This window comes from Hyla sarda, chromosome 2 (assembly GCF_029499605.1).
Source record: "Hyla sarda isolate aHylSar1 chromosome 2, aHylSar1.hap1, whole genome shotgun sequence".
Classification (NCBI taxonomy): Eukaryota; Metazoa; Chordata; class Amphibia; order Anura; family Hylidae; genus Hyla; species Hyla sarda.
In genome coordinates, this window is record NC_079190.1 from 141,675,009 (window position 1) to 141,697,226 (window position 22,218).

A 22,218-nucleotide genomic window follows, 5' to 3' on the forward strand; every position below is an offset into this window, starting at 1 on the left:
TTCACCCTTTACATGTGTGAGGTCTTTGTCAAGCTTGACAAAGATCCACACTAGAGATGAGCGAACTTACAGTAAATTTGATTCGTCACAAACTTCTCGGCTCGGCGGTCGCTGACTTTTCCTGCATGAATTAGTTCAGCTTTCAGGTGCTCCGGTGGGCTGGAAAAGGTGGATACAGTCCTAGGAAAGACTCTCCTAGGACTGTATCCACCTTTTCCAGCCCACCGGAGCACCTGAAAGCTGAACTAATTTATGCAGGAAAAGTCAGCGACCGCTGAGCCGAGAAGTTTGTGACGAATTGAATTTACTGTAAGTTCGCTCATCTCTAATCCACACATATAAACAGTCAAAGCTTTGTTATTGTACCATAGGCTGATGTCACAGTAGAAGTGGATGGAATGGGAAATACAGAGATATGACTTATACTTATCCTTCCTGCTGGATCCCATTTTGACCTTGGCTCAAAAATAGTGTTGCTCACGAATATTCGCAATGCAAATTTTTTTTCGCGAATGTCGCATATTCGCGAATTCGCGAATATTCGCAAATATAGCACTATATATTCGTAATTACGAATATTCGTTATTTTATTTTTTTATTATTTTTTTTTTCACAGTACACATCACAGTGATCATCCCTCTCTGCTTCCAGCTTATGTGGTGTAAAGAAGACTCTAATACTACTTTGTGAGACTGGGGCGCAAATTTTCGCATATGCGAAAATTTTGCACATGCTAATTTTCAATTATGCAAATTTTCTCTTATGCTAATTTTCACATGCGCGAATATTCGCATATGCGAAAATAAAACGGGACTATCGCGAATATATGACGAATATTCGTCCATATATTCGCGAATATTCGCGAATTCGAATATGGCCTATGCCGCTCAACACTACTCAAAAACTGTGACATCAGCCTTATTATTCCTTCAACTGTAAAAGTTCACACTACTTATAGTGAGTACTGTACATAATTTGTTTGCGGGCTCAAAATCTAGGTAGTCAAACTCCAAACGTTTAAAAACATTTTTTAATTTGGAATCTGAAAAGTTTTTTTTGAGGCAGGCAGGGACCTTCTATTTACAGTCTGGGGTTCCAGTCCCTGCCTACCCCCAAAAAACCTTCCCCAGCTTCCAAATAAAAAATTGTTTTCAAACATCTGGAATTCATTGACTACATATCCCTGCATGCCGACCCCGACATTCCTGCTTTAATGTTACAGTTTATCCAGTTGTAATTAAATATGCTATTAACTTGCTACAGAGGAACACTATTTATAAAGAATGGTTCTTAACTATAAATATGTACAATTGTGAGCGGATGTTACAAGACTACAACACCCAGCATGTTCTCACTGTATGGGCATACTGGGAGTTTTAGTGTTGCAACAGCTAGCAGGCGGGTAGTAGCTGTACCGGGCAGGGGCGGATCCAGAGTCGAGTATCGGGAGGGGCACTATTAGAGTATTTTGTGTTGGCGGACAGAAAACAAGGTGTTGCTTACGGAACTTACAATATTATTAAATGTATCATACAGTCCTAACCTTGTTTAAGACTCTTAGGCCATGTTCACATGTCAGAATAATTATCAAATATACCAATTGCCACAGAATGGGAAAGTGCTAAAGAAGTTTTTACCATTTAAAACTACAGCTTCCAGTATGACCTAAGTAGTGGTAAGGGGATGCTGGGAGTTGTTGTTTCACCCATCATTACTGCAGAACTTCTTCAGTGACTACAGCTCTGATGGGACACACACAGGAGGATACAGAATGATATCAGTGACTACAGGTGACGTCTTCTCTATAGTCTTTCCTTATCTAATTCAGCTGGTACATACCACCGGGACTTGTTTCAGCTAAATGTTCTCCCTGCAGAACTTGATGCCCAGACGTCTCCTCACTATGTCAGCGGATTCTGATCCTCTATATGAAAACAATGATTATTATAATACTGCCAAACACTGTATTCTTCGAATATAATACTGGCACATACCTTCTGAATATAATTCTGACACACTGTACCTCCTGAATATACAACACACTGTACCCTATGCATATAATACCGCCACACACCGTACCCTCTGAATATAATACTACCACACACTGCGCCATCTAAATATAATACTACCACACACTGTGCCCTCTGAATATAACACTACCACACACTGTGCCCTCTAAATTTAATACTAACAAACACTGCACTCTCTGAATATAATACTACCACACACTGCACTCTCTGAATAGAATACTACCACACACTGTGCCCTCTAAATTTAATACTACCACACACTGCACTCTCTGAATATAACTTGCTGTGCAGTGCACCCTCTGAATAAAATACCCAAATGTATTGTGGCCCATAAAAAAATGTACCACCATAGAAATTCCTCATAATCTACAATATACTTCTGAAATGCAAAACACTGTGCCTTCACATATAGTAATAATGCCTCATCTTGTGCCCCTACATATAATAATTATGACCCGTCCTGTTCCCCCCACATAATAATGCCCTGTGCCCCTAACATATATTGCCCCCTGTGCTGTGCCCTTCACATATAATTCCCCGTTCTTTGCCCCTCACATATAATGCCCCCATCATGCGTCTCTCACATATAATGCCCCGTGCTGCGCCCCTCACATATAATGCCCCCCGTGCTGTGCCCCTCACATATAATGTCCCCTGTGCTGTTCCCCTCACATATAATGCCCCCTGTGCTGTGCCCCTCACATATAATGCTCCTGTCATATGCCCCACACATATAATGCCCCCTGTGCTGTGCCCTTCACATATAATGCCCCCGTTCTTTGCCCCTCACATATAATGCCCCCATCATGCACCCCTCACATATAATGCCCCGTGCTGTGCCCTTCACATATAATGCCCCTGTTCTTTGCCCCTCACATATAATGCCCTCATCATGCGCCCCTCACATATAATGCCCTCATCATGCGCCCCTCACATATAATGCCCCCGATCCTGTCCAGTCAGGGGGCATTATATGTGAGGGGCACAGCACAGGAGCATTATATGTGAGGGGCACAGGACAGGGGGCATTATATGTGAGGGGCACATGATGGCGCATTATATATGAGGGGCACAGGATGGGGGCATTATATGAGGGGCACAGGATGGGGGCATTATATGAGGGGCGCATGATGGGGGCATTATTTGTGAGGGGCACAGCACAGAGGGCATTATATGTGTGGGGCACAGCACATGGGGCATTATATGTGATGGGCACAGAACAAGGGGCATTATATGTGTGGGGCACAGCACGGGCATTATATGTGAGGGGCACAGCACAGGGGGCATTATGTGTGGAGCACAGCACAGGGGGCATTATATGTGTGGGGCACAGCACAGGGGGCATTATATGTGTGGGGCACAGCACGGGCATTATATGTGAGGGGCACAGCACAGGGGGCATTATGTGTGGGGCACAGCACAGGGGGCATTATATGTGTGGGGCACAGCACAGGGGGCATTATATGTGTGGGGCACAGCACAGGGGGCATTATATGTGTGGGGCACAGCACAGGGGGCATTATGTGTGGGGCACAGCACAGGGGGCATTATATGTGTGGGGCACAGCACAGGGGGCATTATATGTGTGGGGCACAGCACAGGGGAAATTATGTGTGGGGCATATAATGCCCCCTGTGCTGTGCCCCACACATATAATACCCCCTGTGCTGTGCCCCACACATATAATACCCCCTGTGCTGTGCCCCCCCACACATATAATTTATATGTGTGGGCATAGCACAGGGGGCATTATATGTGTGGGGCACAGCACAGGGGGCATTATATGTGTGGGGCACAGCACAGGGGGCATTATATGATATAATGCCCCCTGTGCTGTGCCCCACACATATAATGCCCCCTGTGCTGTGCCCCACACATATAATGCCCCCTGTGCTGTGCCCCACACATATAATGCCCCCTGTGCTGTGCCCACACATATAAATTATATGTGTGGGGGGCACAGCACAGGGGGCATTATATGTGTGGGGCACAGCACAGGGGGCATTGTGTGTGTGGGGCACAGCACAGGGGGCATTATATCATATCATATAATGCCCCCTGTGCTGTGCCCCACACATATAATACCCCCTGTGCTGTGCCCCACACATATAATGCCCCCAGTGCTTTGCCCTGCAGCACCTCACATAAAAAATTCCCCTTTCTCTTCCCCCCCCTAAGTTTTTAAATCCCCCTCCCCCTCTGATACAGTGCCCTTAACAGTGGCACATTTTCCAAATCCCAAATCCCCTGGGCCCCGAGCATACTCTTCTTACTTACTGTATGCTGGCCGCGGGGTCGGGATTTCCGGGCGGCGGCGCGATGATGTGACGTCATTGCGCCGGGCTGCAGAGGATCGCGTCCCCGCAGCTCACACGTTAGTGAATGGTGGAGCCGAAGCTTACAGCTTCGGCTCCACCATTCTAGGGGGCGGGGGACAGCAATCTCGGGGGGGGGGGGGGGGGGCAATTGCCCCGTTGCCCCCCCCTGGATCCGCCACTGGTACCGGGACACAGTTTACTTCATACACTGGCTTCCATTACCGGCACGCAGACTGCCTAATAAATTGATGTTAACCGGACTTCCCTGAACATCAGTTTACATCTGCATTGAATAGCCTCTATTAAATGGTCATAAGATATTTCCTAACGGGGTTATTAAACGCAGATGTGAACATAGCCTAACATTTGTAGTAGCTTTCCTTAAGTAATTAATTTCAATAGCAATTAATCAAAGAAGATAAAGTGTACCAGTCCAGTACATTAACTCTTCAAAAAGTTAAATGGCAACTGTCTGGCATCACCAAGAAAGGAAATCAATACAGTGTACCAATGGGTATAGATTTATTGTATATAAAGCTCAGTAAATGAAAATGAAATATTAATATCAAATAACAATAAAATACAATTACAAGTAATAATATTGTGCCTTATGTTGGGGCCCCACGTGGGCACCAATAAAATGATAAAAAAAGGATGCCACAAATTCATATGGTCACCAGTGTTCACACAAAAAATTAGATAAATCACAATAACTCAAATGAGACCTAGGTGGATTATGTCTCCTGTAACAAAAAAATTAACCTGCAATGAAGAAACAACCTGCAATGGAAAGAACAACCTGCAAATTAAAATGCAAAATATGATGCTGTTGGTTTCAAATGGCTGTGGTTTCCAATAGTAACCGTAAGTTCTATCCTGTAAGTGAATAGATCGAGATCTTAATATAGTCCTGTGTGAAATTGTGGCCACATTCATATGTCCCGCATATATTGAAACAGTCTTTCAATTCTGCCAGTTACATCCACTTTGTGATAATATTAAATACACTGTATCAGTGTTGTTTTATTTGTTCCGTATGCTGTGCTCTCTATGATACGCATCCACATTTCTATAATTTCAATAGCAGTAGAGTAAACATTTCTAGCCCTCCATGACATGGTCAGCAGAATACAGTTCCTAGAAACTAACACAGCACCATCCAAAATATCAACTGCACAAGATTGTCAATCTTTATTCAGTTCACTATTAATTTCCTGAGGAAGCTGTTGGAGACAGCAAAACATGTGGAGCCCCACCTCACTGGAACATAAGACGTATAGGGTAGCAGGGGAATTTCTCACCTTGCATTAAGTCTGCATTCTTATACAGGGTAAGCCCTATGGTCTTTAGCTCTCCATCTTCTTTGCATTCTTTTGGGTCCTTGCCGAGCGATTGATGTCCACAGTTTTTTTTTTTTTTTTTGCATTTGCATGGTGCTCTATTGGTTTCTTGAATTGTTTTTTTTTTTTTTTCTATACAGACGGCCACTTAGTTTATGGGTGGTGCCCACTCTTCTTTTGGTAGTTGATATGTTAAAAGTAGAGATGAGCGAACTTACAGTAAATTCTATTTGTCACGAACTTCTCGGCTCAGCAGTTGATGACTTTTCCTGTGTAAATTAGTTCAGCCTTCAGGTGCTCCGGTGGGCTGGAAAAGGTGGATACATTCCTAGGAAAGAGTCTCCTAGGACTGTATCCACCTTTTCCAGCCCACCGGAGCACCGGAAAGCTGAACTAATTTATGCAGGAAAAGTCATCAACTGCCGAGCCGAGAAGTTCGTGATGAATCGAATTTACTGTAAGTTCGCTTATCTCTAGTTAAAAGCATACAGACTCCACTTTCAAAAGGAGTTATGTACTATGCTCAGGAATAGTGCAAGGGAGAGTTGTTTGGGACTCCTTTGCAACTTTTTTTCCTTTTTCTTCTCAGTTTAAAGGGGTACTCAGCCCCAAGACATCTTATCCCCTATCCAAAGGATAGGGGATAAGATGTCTGATCGCAAGGGTCCCACTGCTGGTGACCCCTGCAATCTCTCATGCAGCACCCACCTGCATGACGATAGCTCCATGCCTAAAGACTCACGACCACTGGGCCAGAGTATCGTGATGTCACAACTCTGCCCCCCTTGTGACGTCACGCCCCACCCCCTCAATGCAAGTCTAGGGGAGGGGGCGTGACAGCAGCTGAGACAGGTGAGTGCTGCATGAGAGATTGCAGGGATCCCCAGCAGCAGGACCCCTGTCATCAGAAATCTTATGTCTTATGGCCGGAGTACCCCTTTAACTCTATTCACACTTTGGCAGTAGAATATCAGTTTAAATCTCTCAGCAACTTTGTGGTCGGAGACTACAAGGATCGGGATACAGATTGATATGCTGAGGAACGCATTTGGCATAACAATAAGTCTTAACCTGTTAAGGACCAAGGGCGTACCTGTACACCCCGAGTCCGCTCCCTTTCTATAACTCGGGGCATCATAGTGGATCGGGCCTGGCCTCCAACAACGGCAAGGACCCGTGGCCAATACCGCGCAGCACTGATCGAGGTGCCACACGCTATTAACCCTTTAGACGCGGTGTTCAAAGTGGATTGCTGAGTCTAAAGTAAAACTAAACTACCCCCGGCTAACTCGGGTACCCTTATCTGCCTCCTGGTGTCCAATCGCCGAATGACTGTTCAGTGCCCGAGATCCAGGCATGAGCAGTCAAGCGGCAGAATGAGAAACCATTTTTGCAGTGTTATGAGGGCTATAACACTGCAAAAAAAAAAGTTAAGATCATTTAACCCCTTCCCTAATAAAAGTTTGAATCACCCCCCCCTTTCCCTTTTAACCCCTTAAAGGGTAGCTCCCACCATCATTTTTTTTCTTTTTTCTGTCCCTAACCCCCCTCCCTGCCTTTCATTTTTTTTTTTTTTTACATATTAAAAAAATGCCTTTTTGTCTGCCTGGTAGTGTGCTCACTTCCGCCCGTAGTTCACCTATACAGGGCGCCTCCAGCTGTTTCCCCACTGCAACTCCCAGCTTGCCCTGAACATCTATTGGCTGTCAGGGCATGCTGGGAGTTGTAGTGGGGAAACAACTGGAGGCATACTGTATAGCTGAAAACCGTATCTGTGATCGCTGTGCACATCCCGCTCCCCGCCACGCAGCCCGCCCCCGCCCCCCCGCCGTCACGCCGCTCAACTCACTCCCCCCCCCCCCCCCCCCTTTGTTCATCTACACAGGGTGCCTCCAGCTGTTTCCCCACTACAACTCCCAGCTTGCCCTGACATCTATTGGCTGTCAGGGCATGCTGGGAGTTGTAGTGGGGAAACAACTGGAGGCATACTGTATAGGTGAATGGCCGCACATCCCGCTCCCGCCGCGCAGCCCGCAACCCCCGGCCCCGCTGCGCCGCTCAACCCACTACCCCCCTCCCCCCGCAAAAGCACAAAAACACATTGAAAACAGACACAACATAGATATTTTTACCTGTCGCCGGGGCCTGCCAGGGAGCCAGCGCACGTCCTCTTCTTTCAAAGCGCTCGCTCCCGCCTGTTTGATTGACAGGCGGGAGCGAGCACCGCAGTGAATGAATTCCGACTCGTTGCCAGGCTTCAACGAGTCGAAATTCATTAGTGACGTCACTGCCTAATGCATTCGGCCACTAGAAGGGCGACCCCTAGTGGCCAAATTTAAAAGTGATTTTAAACTGTTTTAAAATCACTTTTTTAAATTAAAGTATATTATAGATATGTTGTAGTACTTATCAATTTTTTGATTTCATGACAGTGCCCATTTAAGGACATAGCGTTTTTCCATTTTTCTTCATTTTGTCTTTTTCCTCCTTACCTTTTTAAAAATCATAACCCTTTCAATTTTGCACCTAAAAACCTATATGATGGCTTATTTTTTGCGCCACCAATTCCACTTTGTAATGACATTTATTTTACCCAAAAATCTACGGTGAAACGGAAAAAAAATCATTGTGCGACAAAATGGAAAAAAAAAAAAACGCCATTTTGTAATTTTGGGGGCTTCTGTTTCTACACAGTACATTTTTCATAAAAAATGACCCCACCTCTTTATTCTGTAGGTCCATACAATTAAAATGATAACCTACTTATATACAGAAAAATTTATACGTTTAGAATTGTCATCTTCTGATCCCTATAACTTTTTTATTGTTCCATGTACGGGACTGTATGAGGGCTCATTTTTTTGTGCCGTGATCTGAAGTTTTTATCGGTACCATTTGTTTTGATCGCTTTTTTTTCAGTTTTTTTAGGTCATAAAAAGTGACCAAAAAAAAACGCTATTTTGGACATTGGAATTAGAGATGAGCGAACTTACAGTAAATTCGATTCGTCACGAACTTCTCGGCTCGGCAGTTGATGACTTTTCCTGCATAAATTAGTTCAGCTTTCCGGTGCTCCGGTGGGCTGGAAAAGGTGGATACAGTCCTAGGAGACTTTTTCCTAGGAATGTATCCACCTTTTCCAGCCCACCGGAGCACCTGAAGGCTGAACTAATTTACGCAAGAAAAGTTATCAACTGCCGAGCCGAGAAGTTCGTGACGAATCGAATTTACTGTAAGTTCGCTCATCTCTAATTGGAATTTTTTTTGCGTGTACGCCTTTGACCATGCAGGTTAATTAACTATATATTTTTATAGTTCGGACATTTACGCACGCGGCAATACCACAGGTTTATTTTTATTTACAGTTTGTTTTATATGGGAAAAGGGGGGTGATTCAAATTTTTATTAGGGAAGGGGTTAAATTATCTTAACTTTTTTTTGTTCGCTTTTTTTGCAGTGTTATAGCTCCCATAGGGGGCTATAACACTGCACACACTGATCTTTGACACAGATCACTGCAAAGCCATAGCTTTGAATTGATCAGTGTTATCGGCGGTTGATTGCTCAAGCCTGGTTTTCAGGCTTGCACCAATCAATCGCCGTTCGGACACGCAGCTGCCAGGATGCTTTAACTTTCACTTTTAGATACGGCAATCAACTTTGATAGCGTCGTCTAAAGAGTTAATGCCGGAACGGCGATGTCCGGCATTAGCCACGGGTCCTGGCTGCTGATAGCAGCCGGGACCGTGCGGATATGATGCGAGCTCAGCTCCTGAGCTCACTTCATAACCTTCCCCTCCCGTGCTGCGCCGCCGTATAAACCCGGCGTTCTGAGGCAAGGAGTTTAAAAAAAAGTGTGAATAAAAATAAACATTTGTGGTATTGCCGCGTGCGGAAATGTCAGAATTATAAAAATATATTGCTAATTAAACCGCACGGTCAATGGCGTATGCACAAAAAATTCCAAAGTCCAAAATTGTGTATTTTTGGTCACTTTTTTTATCATGAAAAAATGAATAAAAAGCGATCAAAAAGTCAGATCAATACAAAAATGGTACCGGCTAAAAACTTCAGATCACCGCACAAAAAAATTAACCCTCATACCGCCCGGTAAGCGGAATAATAAAAAAGGTTATAGGGGTCAGAAGATGACAATTTTAAACTTATAAATTTTCCTGCATGTAGCTATGATTTTTGTGCCAGAAGTACGACAAAATCAAACTTATGTAAGTAGGGTAGAATGGAGGTGCAGAATAAAGATAAGGTGTAATTTTTACCAAAAATGTACTGTGCAGAAACAGAAGCCCCCAAAAAGTTACAAGATGGTGTTTCTTCAATTTTGTTGCACAATAATTTTTTTTTTTCGTTTTGTCAGATTTTCTGGTAAAATTTTCTGGACTGATGTCATTACAACGTAGAATTGGTGGTGCAAAAAATAAGCCATCATATGGATTTTTAGGTGCAAAATTGAAAGAGTTATGATTTTTAAAGGTAAGGAGGAAAAAAAAAATGTAAGTGCAAAAACTGAAAAATCCCTGGTCCTTAAGGGGTTAAAGAGTACCTGTTACCAAATAAACTTTTCTAAACTAACTCAGGCTATGTTCCTTAACTACTCCAAACACTCCTCCCACCCTTAAAAATATTTCAGAGCTTTAAAAAGCTCTGTATCTTACCTTTCTTCCCCATGACATCACTGAAGCCTGTTGGGGGACCAATTCTGCTCTCACATTGTTGCAGTGCTGTTATGAATAGAAGACCTCAGGCTCTGTGCAGCTTTCAGTGAGGCTCTGTGCAGCTGTCAGTCTGTGCAGCTTTCTGTGAGAATCTGTGGATCTTTCACTTTCTGTGCAGCTGTCAATCAAGCTCAGTGCAGAGAAACATTTCCTGAGTTTGGTCTCCTGCCAGGCCAGGAAGAGACCCAACTCACTGTATTAATTGTGGCAGGGAACAGAACAGAGCCACCTAGTGGTCGTTTTTTTATTACATTTTAAATATATTTATGTTGATAATTTTAAAAGCAAGTGAATGGGAAAGTGTCTTCTAATTACACAAGGAACACTATATTAAAAGTTTTATTTGGTGACAGGTAATCTAACTCTCTGCACTGAAGTGGACTAAAGGGGGAGATTTATCAGCCAGTTGACAAGTCTGCTTTAAATGGGCACTGTCATTATAAATTACTTTATATGTCACAGACTGTGTTCTGACCCAAACCGATCAGTAGAAGAAGCCAGAAGAAGTCTGCGCTTACAGTGTTCTTTCCTGATTTTGTGTTAAGTGACCAGGACTAAATCTATGGGACCATACCGCTTACATAGACAATGCAGGGAGAAAAGTGCTCGGCTGAAAGCTTCTCGCTCCTTCTAGTGAACACTCGGGGAGATTTATCAAAACCTGTGCAGAGGAAAAGTTGCCCATAGCAACCAATCAGATTGCTCCTTTCATTTTGTGGAGGCCTTGTTAAAAGTGAAAGTAGTGATCTGATTGGTTGCTATGGGCAACATTTCCTCTGGACAGTCTCCTCCTCAGACCCCAACTGATAAAAACTTGACAGGTCAAAAGATTTTATAATCTCAGGCACTAAAGTGTACCTGGCTCGACAAAATCCAAATTTACTTTAGTGAGGGTGACCCAAATGGATCTGTCGGGTCCCTAGTGCCTGCCCAATACACTGGCCCTAGTACCCGAGAATATAACAGAAATCTGACTCCGGTCTCCTATGCCAAATGCTCACCGCACCCTCCAAACTGGATGAATTTATATCCTTAGGGAAGAGAACCCAACCAGCATGCCTCCAGCTGTTGCAAAACTACTACTTCAGCCAACGGCTGTCCGGGCATGCTGGGAGTAGTAGTTTTTTAAAACAGCTTTTGCAATGGCTGGTTTATGTGCCATTTTTTCTGGCTAAGTAAACCAATTCATAAGTGTTCTAAGACTTAAAGTAGAAAATCTAAAGATGCCAAGTAAAATCTTCTGTTCCATGAGAATAAAGTTGGCAGTCAATGGACCAGAATGTATAACCAGCCTGTGAGTGCTAAAAATCTAGTGCACTCTTTAAACTGTCTAAGGGTACGTTCAAATGAGCCTATTTCGTTGCGGATCCGCTGGTGAATGCCCTCTTTATGCTGTCTTTACATGTGCATGCTCGTAGCGGCAATACGCCGCTACGAGCAGACACACTGCAATGTGCGAGTCGCAGTATACTCGCACATCATGGGAGCTCTCTGCCTAGCTCAGAGCAGAGAGAGTGGCCGCGATGTGCGAGTACGCCGTGCACATCGCTGCAGTGTGTCTGCTCATTGCGACGTATTGCCGCTACAAACAGGCACATGTAAAGACAGCATAGAGCGGGCCTTCACCAGCGGATCCGCAGCGTAAAATATCCTTAGGGTACGCTCACACAAGCGGATTTACAGCGTATTTTACGCTGCGGATCCGCTGGTGAAGGCCCGCTCTATGCTGTCTTTACATGTGCCTGCTCGTAGCGGCAATACGTCGCGATGAGAAGACACACTGCAGCGATGTTTGCGGCGTACTCTCACATCGCGGCCACTCTCCCTACTCTGAGCTAGGCAGAGAACTCCCGCGATGTGCGAGTATACTGCGACTCTCACATCTCAGTGTGTCTGCTCGTTGCGGCGTATTGCCGCTACAAGCAAGCACATGTAAAGACAGCATAGAGCGGGCCTTCATCAGCGGATCCGCAGTGTAAAATACGCTGTAAATCTGCTCATGTGAACATACCCTAAGAATAAGTTTATATTGCTGTTGTGCTCCATCCCATTCAGCTCCTGTTTTGCATTGGATGGCTCCAAAAACGAGTCTGAGCACAACGGATTCCACTGGTTCCTGACGGAACCCATTAACGTGAATGGTGTCTGTTGGGGATCCGGTAATTTACTGGAGAAAAAAAACTTTTTTTTTCCTCAGCTAAACTCCTGTCATTCCGATGGACTAGCCGACAAAGCTCCATATAACTGAATCAGACAGCAATGTGAACGAGCCCTAAGAACTAGACAATTTTTATTTCTCTCCCCCGAAGTTTTGAGCAAAAATGTAAATAGCATTAGTTTGAACTATACCACAAAAAACAGAATTGTCCAATTAGAATAAAGTAATTTTTTGTGATTATTTTCTTAAATGCCCTTTGAATCACCAGGTTTTTAAGTTGTTTGAAATAAAATGTAATAAAAAAAAGGGTGGACATTTGTTTTATAAAATGCAACTCAATGGAATACAAATTTTCTGCAGAAGTTGCATTTATAATGTTATAGTTTGAAAAAATTACAAAGTTCACATTAAGTTGGTAGGATCCAAAGAACTGAGCACTTGCAGATTGAGACAACTTGCTAAAAAAATAATAAAATTACTTAAAATGTCCTTGTTTTATAAAATGTTTTGCTTTCTCTACAATCCTATTTTTTAAGCTTGCTCTTCTTGGATGCTGGTTCGCCATTCCCTTGGTCATTCGCAGTTGAGGTAATGCCTGGAATCTATGAAAAAGATCACATTTTCAGTGCTTGTACTGTTAATGGATCACATGCCACACTACCTAGAACAGTTTGTTTTTTAAAGCACTATAATAAAAATAAAAAATAAATGTATTATCCCTATATGCTGGCTATACAGGCATTGTTTAGTACTAACCTCTGGTGCTACTAGATCCATGCAGATTTTCTGGTGCTGGATGTTGGATGCATCAAGACTAATTTTGACCTTTACTTTGTCAAACATGTAGAAAGATGTATTTTGCACAGTTAGAGAAGGAATCTGAAGAAGAAGAAAAAAAAAAATACTGAAAATATTCTAAACAACTACAACATTTTTTTAATGTAATTTTCTGATTCACTCACTCACCTCATCATTGAAAATCAGATGGCATTTTGCTTTGTTCTTTCCCTCGAAAAACACTGTCCCTTCTAGACCAAACTTTGGGATCAAAACAACTATTGCATTTTTCCTAACAAACAAGATATATCCTTCTTCATTCACAATTCCTTTTGTTTTAAAGAAGAGCTGTCAAAGACATAATACAAGTGTTATTTTCAAATATACAAGAAAAGGAGATTTTTTAACACTTACCGTAAAATCTCTTTCTCGAAGGATCCATTGGGGGATACAGACCATGGGTGTATGCTGCTGTCTCTAGGAGGTGTGACACTATGGTAATAAAAAAAGTTGGCTCCTCCCAGCAGAATATACCTGCCTCCAGGCCCTGAGCTAATCAGTTTAAGTTCCAGAGTAATAGGAGAGGACCGACAGGTCAAAGAAGATCCAAACTGTCCGAGAACCAGAAGAAAAAATACAACTGAACACACCCTCGGACAGAGAACCGAAGAAAACCCCCCAAAAAAAGGGTGGGAGCTGTGTCCCCCAATGGATCCTTCGAGAAAGAGATTTTACGGTAAGTGTTAAAAAATCTCCTTTTCTCCATCGGCTCCATTGGGGGACACAGACCGTGGGATGTACCAAAGCCGTCCCTTGGATGGGCAGATAAGCAGAAAGGCCCAGAAAGCACTTTACGGCCCAGACTAGCATCAGCCGATGCAAAGGCATGAACCCGGTAGAACCTCGAGAAAGTGTGCAAAGACGACCAGGTAGCTGCCTTGCAAATCCGCGAGGCCGAAGCTCTGTTCTGGAGAGCCCAGGATGCCCCAACAGAATGGTAGAATGAGCCACAACCCTGAAGGAAGGAATCTTCCCTTTACAGCGATAGGCTTCTGAAAAGGCAGACCGAATGCACCGAAAAATAGTGGCCCTGGAAGCAGGTTGTCCCTTACGACGACCTTCCGTGAGGACAAAAAAGGAATCACACTGACGAAACGAAGAAGTAATAGAGAGATAGGACCTAACAGCCCGAACCACATCCAGTTTGTGGAGTAAATGCTCATTAGGATGAGAAGGAGCGGGACAAAAAGACGGAAGGACAATGTCCACATTGAGATGAAAAGCCGAAACCACCTTAGGCAAAAAGGAAGGATCTGGCCGGAAAAAATTTTTGTCCTGGTGGACCACCAGAAAAGGAGAACGACAGGAGAGAGCCGCCAATTCAGACACCCTCTGGATGTAGGTGATAGCAACAAGAAAAACCACCTTCCAAGAAAGGCACAGAGACACCTCTCTAAGGGGCTCAAAGGGTGCACCCTGGAGGGCACTCAGAACCAGATTCAAGTGCCAAGGGGGAAAGGGTGACTGGTAAGGAGGGACAGCATGCGCCACTCGAAGGAAGGTCCGGACATGAGAATTAGAAGCCAGAGGATGCTGGAAAAGAAAAGGCCGAAACCTGACCCTTAAAGGGGTACTCCGCCCCTAGACATCTTATCCCCTATCCAAAGGATAGGGGATAAGATGTCAGATCGCCGCGGTCCCGCTGCTGGGGATCCCCGCTGCGGCACCGCGCTCTCATTACAGCACAGAGCGAGTTCGCTCTGTGCGTAATGACGGGCGATACGGGGGACGGAGCAGCGTGACGTCATGGCTCCGCCCCTCGTGACATCACAGCCCTTCCCCTTAATGCAAGTCTATGGGAGGGGGCGTGACAAGCTCTGTGCTGTAATGAGAGCGGGGTGCCGCAGCGGGGATCCCGGGGCTCCCCAGCAGTGGGACTGCGGCGATCTGACATCTTATCCCCTATCCTTTGGATAGGGGATAAGATGTCTAGGGGCGGAGTACCCCTTTAAGGGAACTGAGAGACAACCCCAGTTCCAAACCAGACTGCAAAAAGGAGAGAAGACGGGGAAACGAGAAAGTCACAGGAGACAGGACCTGAGCTTCACCCCAGCTAAAATAAGACCGCCAAGTACGGTGGTAAATTTTTGCCAAGGTGGGCTTACGAGCCCTGAGCATGGTGTGAATGACTTGGGAAGAGAACCCGCGGGCCTTCAAAACCGCGGTCTCAACCGCCATGCCGTCAAATGTAGCGACTGTAAATTGGGGTGGCAAACAGGACCCTGTGAGAGCAGGTCCGGACGAAGCGGAAGGCGCAGCGGAGCGTCGTCCAGGAACCTGACTACGTCGGCGTACCACGACCTTCGGGGCCAATCTGGAGCTACCAGAATGGCGGAAACGTCCTCAGCTTTGAGCTTCCTCAGAACTCTGGGAAGGAGTGGAAGGGGAGGGAATAGGTAGGGTAGGGCAAACACCGCCCAAGGAATCACTCGGGCGTCCACGGCTAGAGCCTAAGGGTCCCGGGACTTGGACACAAAAGGAAGAATCTTCCGATTGTGCCGAGACGCAAAGAGGTCTCCATGGCCGCCACAATCCGACCCAGGACTTTCATACAAGTGCGGATGGAAACTGGGACCTGAGCCCGAAGGGAGTGGACTCCTGACATAAGAGTCCGACGTTTGTCCGGCGGAAGGCAAATTCGGGCAGAGGCCGAGTTGAAGTGAAGTCCCAAGAAGATCAGAGACTGGGTGGGAGAGAGGACTGACTTGTCCCGGTTGACCATCCACCCGAAGCGATCCAGAGTGTGAAGAGTGACATCCACATTCTGAGCTCTGGTGGGAGCCTTGATGAGAAGGTCATCCAGGTAGGGTATCACCGAGACTCCCCTCGACCGCAACAGGGCCATCACTGGCGCAAGGATCTTGGTAACGACCCCAGGAGCCGTGGCCAGGCCAAAGGAGAGGGCTACAAATTGAAAATGCCCCTCTGGAACCGCAAAGCGGAGATACCGGTGATGGCCTGGAAATATTGGCACATGGAGGTAGGCATCCTTGATGTCCACCGAAGAAAGAAACTCCCCTTGTTCTAGGGATGCCACTACTGAACGGAGAGATTCCATTCGGAAGTGGCGGATGAGAGAGGGAGGGAGGCGAATTCGATTCGGTAACCGTTGGACACCACGTCCCTGACCCAGGAGTCCTGAATGTGTGTGGTCCAGATGTCTCGAAAAAGTAAGACGGCCTCACACGAGAGAAAAAACTGTGGGTGGGGGCTTCACTTCATGCGGAAGTTGGTTTGCGGTTGCCCGATTTGGCTGCAAACCGGCTGGAACGGTTGGTGTCCAACTTCCAAGACGGGCGTGCCCGGAACGAGGGAGCCTTCTTGTCCCGCGAAGGCGCCTACTCAGACCCCTTGCTGGGGTCAAGGGTCCGAAAGGACCGAAAGGAAGAGGACTTCCTTTGGGAAGTGGAGCGTGCCTTATTTTGAGGCAACAAGGAACTCTAACCCCCCCCCCGTCGCCTCAGAGATAATCTCGTCAAGGCACTTGCCAAAAAGATGGCCACCCATAAAAGGAAGCTCAGTGAGAGACCTTTTGGAAGCGGCATCCGCATTCCAAGCTTTAAGCCACATAGAACGGCGGAGAGCAGCTAGGTGACCCACAGCAAAAGCAGAACAACGGCTGACTGCATGGAAGCTGTGCACAGAAATTCTCCAGCTTTAGAGCATTGGAGAGCCAGAGCAGACAGATCCTCTGGGGGGGGATCCCGCTAGGATACCCTGACGGAGTTTGAGGCACCACTCCGATAGGGCCTTGCACGCCCATGTCGAGGCGAAGATGGGAAGAACAACCTAAAAAAAGTCCTATATACTGTGGTCTAAATGAAATTGGGGAAAACCCCAACAACCTAAAAAAAAGTCCTATATACTGTGGTCTAAATGAAATTGGGGAAAACCCAAAAATTGTTGAATACCCTATATATCCTTGCTCCTATTTAGTATATGCATACTCCTTGACAAAGCCGGTCACGGTGAAACGCGTTGGAGGTGATTGCAGGGATGTGGAACCCATCTTCTTTTTACATGTGGGGTCAAGTATTTACATTCTGACACCTTCACTTTTAGCACCTTATTTTTTGTTTTCTTGCACTGCTTTTTTGCTTTTTTATATCTATTGTATACACTTATATTTCTGTGTTGCACATTGCACTTTATGCATATTTATTTTTAAGGTTAAACACACTTTTTATGCTTTAAACAGAGTGTCACATTGCATGTATTTTATAGCAACAGGTGCTTTTATGATCCATTGGTGATCAGTTGACCCCAACACTTACGCTTTTCTTTTTTACATCCTTTTTTACATCCTTTTCCCGTCCCTGCTATCCTTTGCATTTTTTAAGTTCATTTATTTACATATATATATATATATATATATATATATAAAATATTTTTTTAAATAATTATACACATTATCAAATTGCGCTAATGATTACTATTTTTATGTATGTTATATAGCTATATATTATTACCAATCTTTTTTGCTTGTGTATGACATATGTATTTTTTGTAAAATAAAATCATATTTATTAAACTTGATGGCTATTGATTTATCAGATTAATATATTTCTTATTCATTTTATTATATGCATCTTTTATTTTTGGTGGGTTTACCCTATACGCTGTAGTGGCGTATTTATAGGTTTTTTTTGAAGATGGGAAGAAGCGAAGAGCCAGCTACTTCAGAGGCAAACTTCGCTAAGGACTCCACCTTCTTGTCCATGGAATCCTTGAAGGCAGCCGCATCTGCCAGTGGCAATGTAGTAGCCTTAGAGATTCGGGAGATTGGTGGATTCAATGAAGGAGGGGAAACCACCTTAGTGACAAGATCCTTGTCAAATGGATAACGTTCTTGAATCGTCTTTATTCCCGGGAACCTCTTGTCTGGATGTTTCCATGCAGATTCCAGAATGGTGTCAAAGTCAGCGTGAGAGCTGAACCTTTGAGGTGCTGGCTTAGCACGATGAAAGGAAACTTCAGGTGTTACATCCGAAGATCCTGGGTCCTCTTAAGTGAAAGGTGTCTCTTATGGCTGCGACCAATGAGTTCACCGTTTCAACTGTACCCGAGCGGTCCTCTGAGTCAGATGCCAATTCAAAAACCTCGTCAGACAGTTCACCAGGAGAATGTGAACGAGTGGAGGGTGATAACCCTGATCGGGTACGCGGCTCTGGCGTGGCAGAGCGGTGACTCCGAGAACGTCCTCTGGAGGAGCGACGTTAGTGACCAGATCACGGGGGGGGGGGGGCAGGGGGGGCATCGGCGGGACCCACGGGGGGAGCGCCCACGCCTATCTGAAGACTCAATGGAAGAGTCGGACGAGGCACCCTAGTACGCTTGTGAGAGCGTGAAGTATGTGGGGAAGAGGAGCGGGCCCCCAGAGTGGGCCGGCGCAGGGCAGACCCCTTCAAGGTGGATGCCACTTCCCGGGAGGCCTCAGCCACCGAACGGGAGACTTGAGTCAAGTCAGCCATATACTGGGTCAGAGAAGAAACCCAGGCTGGAGGGGCGGCTGAATCCACCGGAACCAATAGGGCATCCGGGGGTACCAGGGGGTCTGGGGGAGCAGTGGAGCAGGCAGATCAAGTGGGCTCAGTAGAGCCAGGCAACACAGACATTCCAGTTTTCAAGCTCTGGGTACGGACATAATGAGAAAAAGACAGGAACTTTCTCACCCTAGTCTGTGTCCCCTGGCAGCTGCAGTAGGAGAACTCGGCTCCGTGCAGCTAGAGTGTAAAACGGGCCAGCCAATAGCCAGAGATGGGCGTGCCTGAGGAAGAGGCACTAACTGATTGGCCCCTACTGAAATTCGCACCCATGGCGCTGATTGGAGGCTGCTTTGCGCCTCTAGGGAGCTCCGACAGCCCAGGGGGTGGAGCTATGAGAAAAGCGGAGAAAAAGCTGTAATGGCGCCCGCTCCTTGTCCCGAGCGCACATGTCGGCCGCATATGAGCTCGGGGGGAAATGAGGGGACAGCCCAAACACGGGCAGCGGCTGCCGGAGAAAACGAAAGTAAGCCGGTGCTCAGAGCGCCTGGCCAGAACGAGCGCCGCGGCTGTCAGCCGCATATAAGGTGCCGCGGTCATAGCTGCACAGTAAACACCACACACACACATTGAAGCAGTAAAAACACATTCACACAGTGTAAAAAGAGAATGCATGCCCCCTAAGATGCCACTGCTCGCCCCAGAATAAAAGTCAAGCCCCAGTATAAGCCAGCCCCATAAACCTGAAAAAATGGGCCAAAAGCTGAGGGTCTCCAGAGGTTGCAAGTCCGCACCTAAGGGAGAAAAGGGAAATGTACTCACCTCAGTCAGAAGAACTTACCTAATGGAGTCTTCCATGAAGTCTTCAGTCAGCTTTTTGTCGCCTGCAACACGCCTAGCTGCTAAGCACGAGCGAGGCGAGCAGAGGAATAGGGGGACCTGGACCCATGAGGTACCAACCCAGGTGCTGACCGTTGGCGAGGGGAGGGGGTGAACAGCGCATATACGCAATGTCTGTGCCCCATTACACGCAATGGGGAAACAGGGAACCGGAGTCCCTGAGTCCCCACCTAAAAAAAACAAGAAAGAAAAAGGAATAAAAAACTAACACGTCCCTATACTAGGAAAACAATAAATCAGAAGACCTGGTCTGGAGAATTCCAGCCCATGTCCACCTCCAGCAAGACACTACGCTAAAACTGATTAGCTCAGGCCCTGGAGGCGGGTATATCCTGCTGGGAGGAGCCAACTTTTTTTATTACCATAGTGTCACACCTCCTAGAGACAGCAGCATACACCCACGGTCTGTGTCCCCCAATGGAGCCGATAGAGAAAATGAAAGTTAGTTAAAGGGGTTGTCCAGTACTAGCAAAAGGCTGCTTCTTTTTATCAAAAACAGGACCACTCCAGCCCGCAGGTTGTGCCTGCTATTACAGCTCTGCTCATTGACGTGAATAGTACTGAGCTGTGGTATTTCACACAACCTGTAGACAGGGGTGGTGATTTTTTTTGCGAAAAAGAAGCATGGCTTGGGCTCTGATTTCTGGCTACATCACAGATATATGTGGGTACTATTCCCCAACGTATGCTCCAGGTCAGCAATTAACTCCCATTAATAAAAAAAAAAAATTATATTATATATATAAAAATCCCCCAAAACACATAGTATATATTTTCCTGAACAGTGGATACTTTTGGCATATACTGAATATAAATCCCTGACATCGCCAAAAACAAGACAGAGCTTTAAATTGGCACGGTCATTAAACATTTTTTTTTGCATATTATACAGCAGGTAAAATAATTAACATTTGTAATTTACTCCCTGTAAAAAAAATGTCTTTATGTCACTTTCATGGCCTTATAAAAAAAAACTTTCACCCGCCTTCCTGTGTTCCCCCGGAGCACCGCTACAGCTGATCGGTCCTCCGGTCCCGTCTCCATCCTTCTTCATGTGCACGGATCGTCATATGGTGCTCAGCCTATCACCGGAGGAGGCGGAATATTGCTGTGGCTGGTGATAGACTGAACGCCGTGTGACGATCCGTGCACAAGGATGAAGGTCAGACCGAAGGACTGATCAGCTGCAGCGGTGCTCCGGGGGAATGCAGGAAGGTGGGTGAAAGTTTGTTTTCTACTTTATTTTTAGCCTGGGCACAACGGAGTGGGAATAGTCTGCAGTAGACTACTCCTTTAAGGATACCCTTTACAAACATATCAATGTACCTATCCAAGCTCATAATTTTAAAGTATCCAACTCATCCACGATGGATAATAAGGGTCGACTGATGCCAAGAAATACAAACCTGAGTGTGAAAGGCAACAGACGCCCTTTGTGAATACTGAGCCATTTTATGCCTGAAGTTGATATTTTTGCAGATTTCCGCTTGTTTATGTTTATCTGTAAGGTCTGGATAAGTGGAGTCTGCACCCACTGCTACAGCAAGAAGCCTGTGTACTATGACATCGGCATACCTAGGAAGAATATTTGAAAAAAATCCATTTTCAAAAACAAATATTTGTCCTTGAGCATACATAAAGTTTAAGGAAGTGACAATATGCCACAGAAGCATATTTTCAATTTAAGCAATATCAAGGGCTCATTTAAAATTACACATTTCAGAGGCAAGTGAGTTACAAAAAGGAACCGGACTTCTCTTTAAAGGAAAACTGTCAGCCCGTTCACACACACAACCTTATACACTGGGTTATATAGTGTGGGTGAACAGGAGTCCAATGAGGGGTCACTTCCTTAAATAAGTCCAGTAGGTCCTGAGATATGTCCCCCAGAAGATTCACTGCTGAATTCAATGAATCGCGCAGTGGGGGTGGGGCTTCATCAGCTTAATTTACATATTCATTGTCTGTGACTCCACATCCATGTGAAGTGGAGTCACTAAGCCCTGCCCCCACTGCGCGATTCACTGAATTCAGCAGAGGATCTTCTGGGGGACATATCTCAGGACCTACTGGACATATTTAAGTACCGTATATACTCGAGTATAAGCCGACCCGAGTATAAGCCGAGACCCCTAATTTCAACCCAAAATCCCAGGAAAAGTTATTGACTCGAGTATAAGCCTAGGGTGGGAAATACCTCATCCTCCCCTGTCATCATCTAGACCCGTCATTAACATCCTCATCATCATCCCCTTGTCATCATCCCACACATCCCCCCTTCATCATCCCCTTATCATCATCCCACACATCCCCCCTTCATCATCCCCTTATCCCGCACATCCCCCCTTCATCATCCCCTTATCATCCCACACATCCCCCCTTCATCATCCCCTTGTCATCATCCCACACATCCCCCCTT

At 45.5% G+C, this 22,218-nt stretch overlaps 1 protein-coding gene across 3 annotated transcripts in view; it reads right to left on the reverse strand.

Annotated features, from left to right (window-relative positions):
• Window positions 1-12,668: 12,668 nt before the first annotated feature.
• DIS3 (DIS3 homolog, exosome endoribonuclease and 3'-5' exoribonuclease) overlaps window positions 12,669-22,218 on the reverse strand; it is a 36,832-nt gene continuing 27,282 nt past the window's right edge. For 2 of the 3 annotated variants that reach the window (XM_056555505.1, XM_056555504.1), the window contains exons 19-22: window positions 21,206-21,374; window positions 13,546-13,704; window positions 13,336-13,458; window positions 12,669-13,181 (exon numbers count right to left, since the gene is read on the reverse strand). In XM_056555505.1, coding sequence (XP_056411480.1) covers window positions 13,104-13,181; window positions 13,336-13,458; window positions 13,546-13,704; window positions 21,206-21,374 — 529 coding nt within the window. In that variant the 3' untranslated portion in view covers window positions 12,669-13,103. The remainder of the gene's footprint in view (window positions 13,182-13,335; window positions 13,459-13,545; window positions 13,705-21,205; window positions 21,375-22,218) is intronic. The other variant, XM_056555503.1, reaches the window with a different exon arrangement.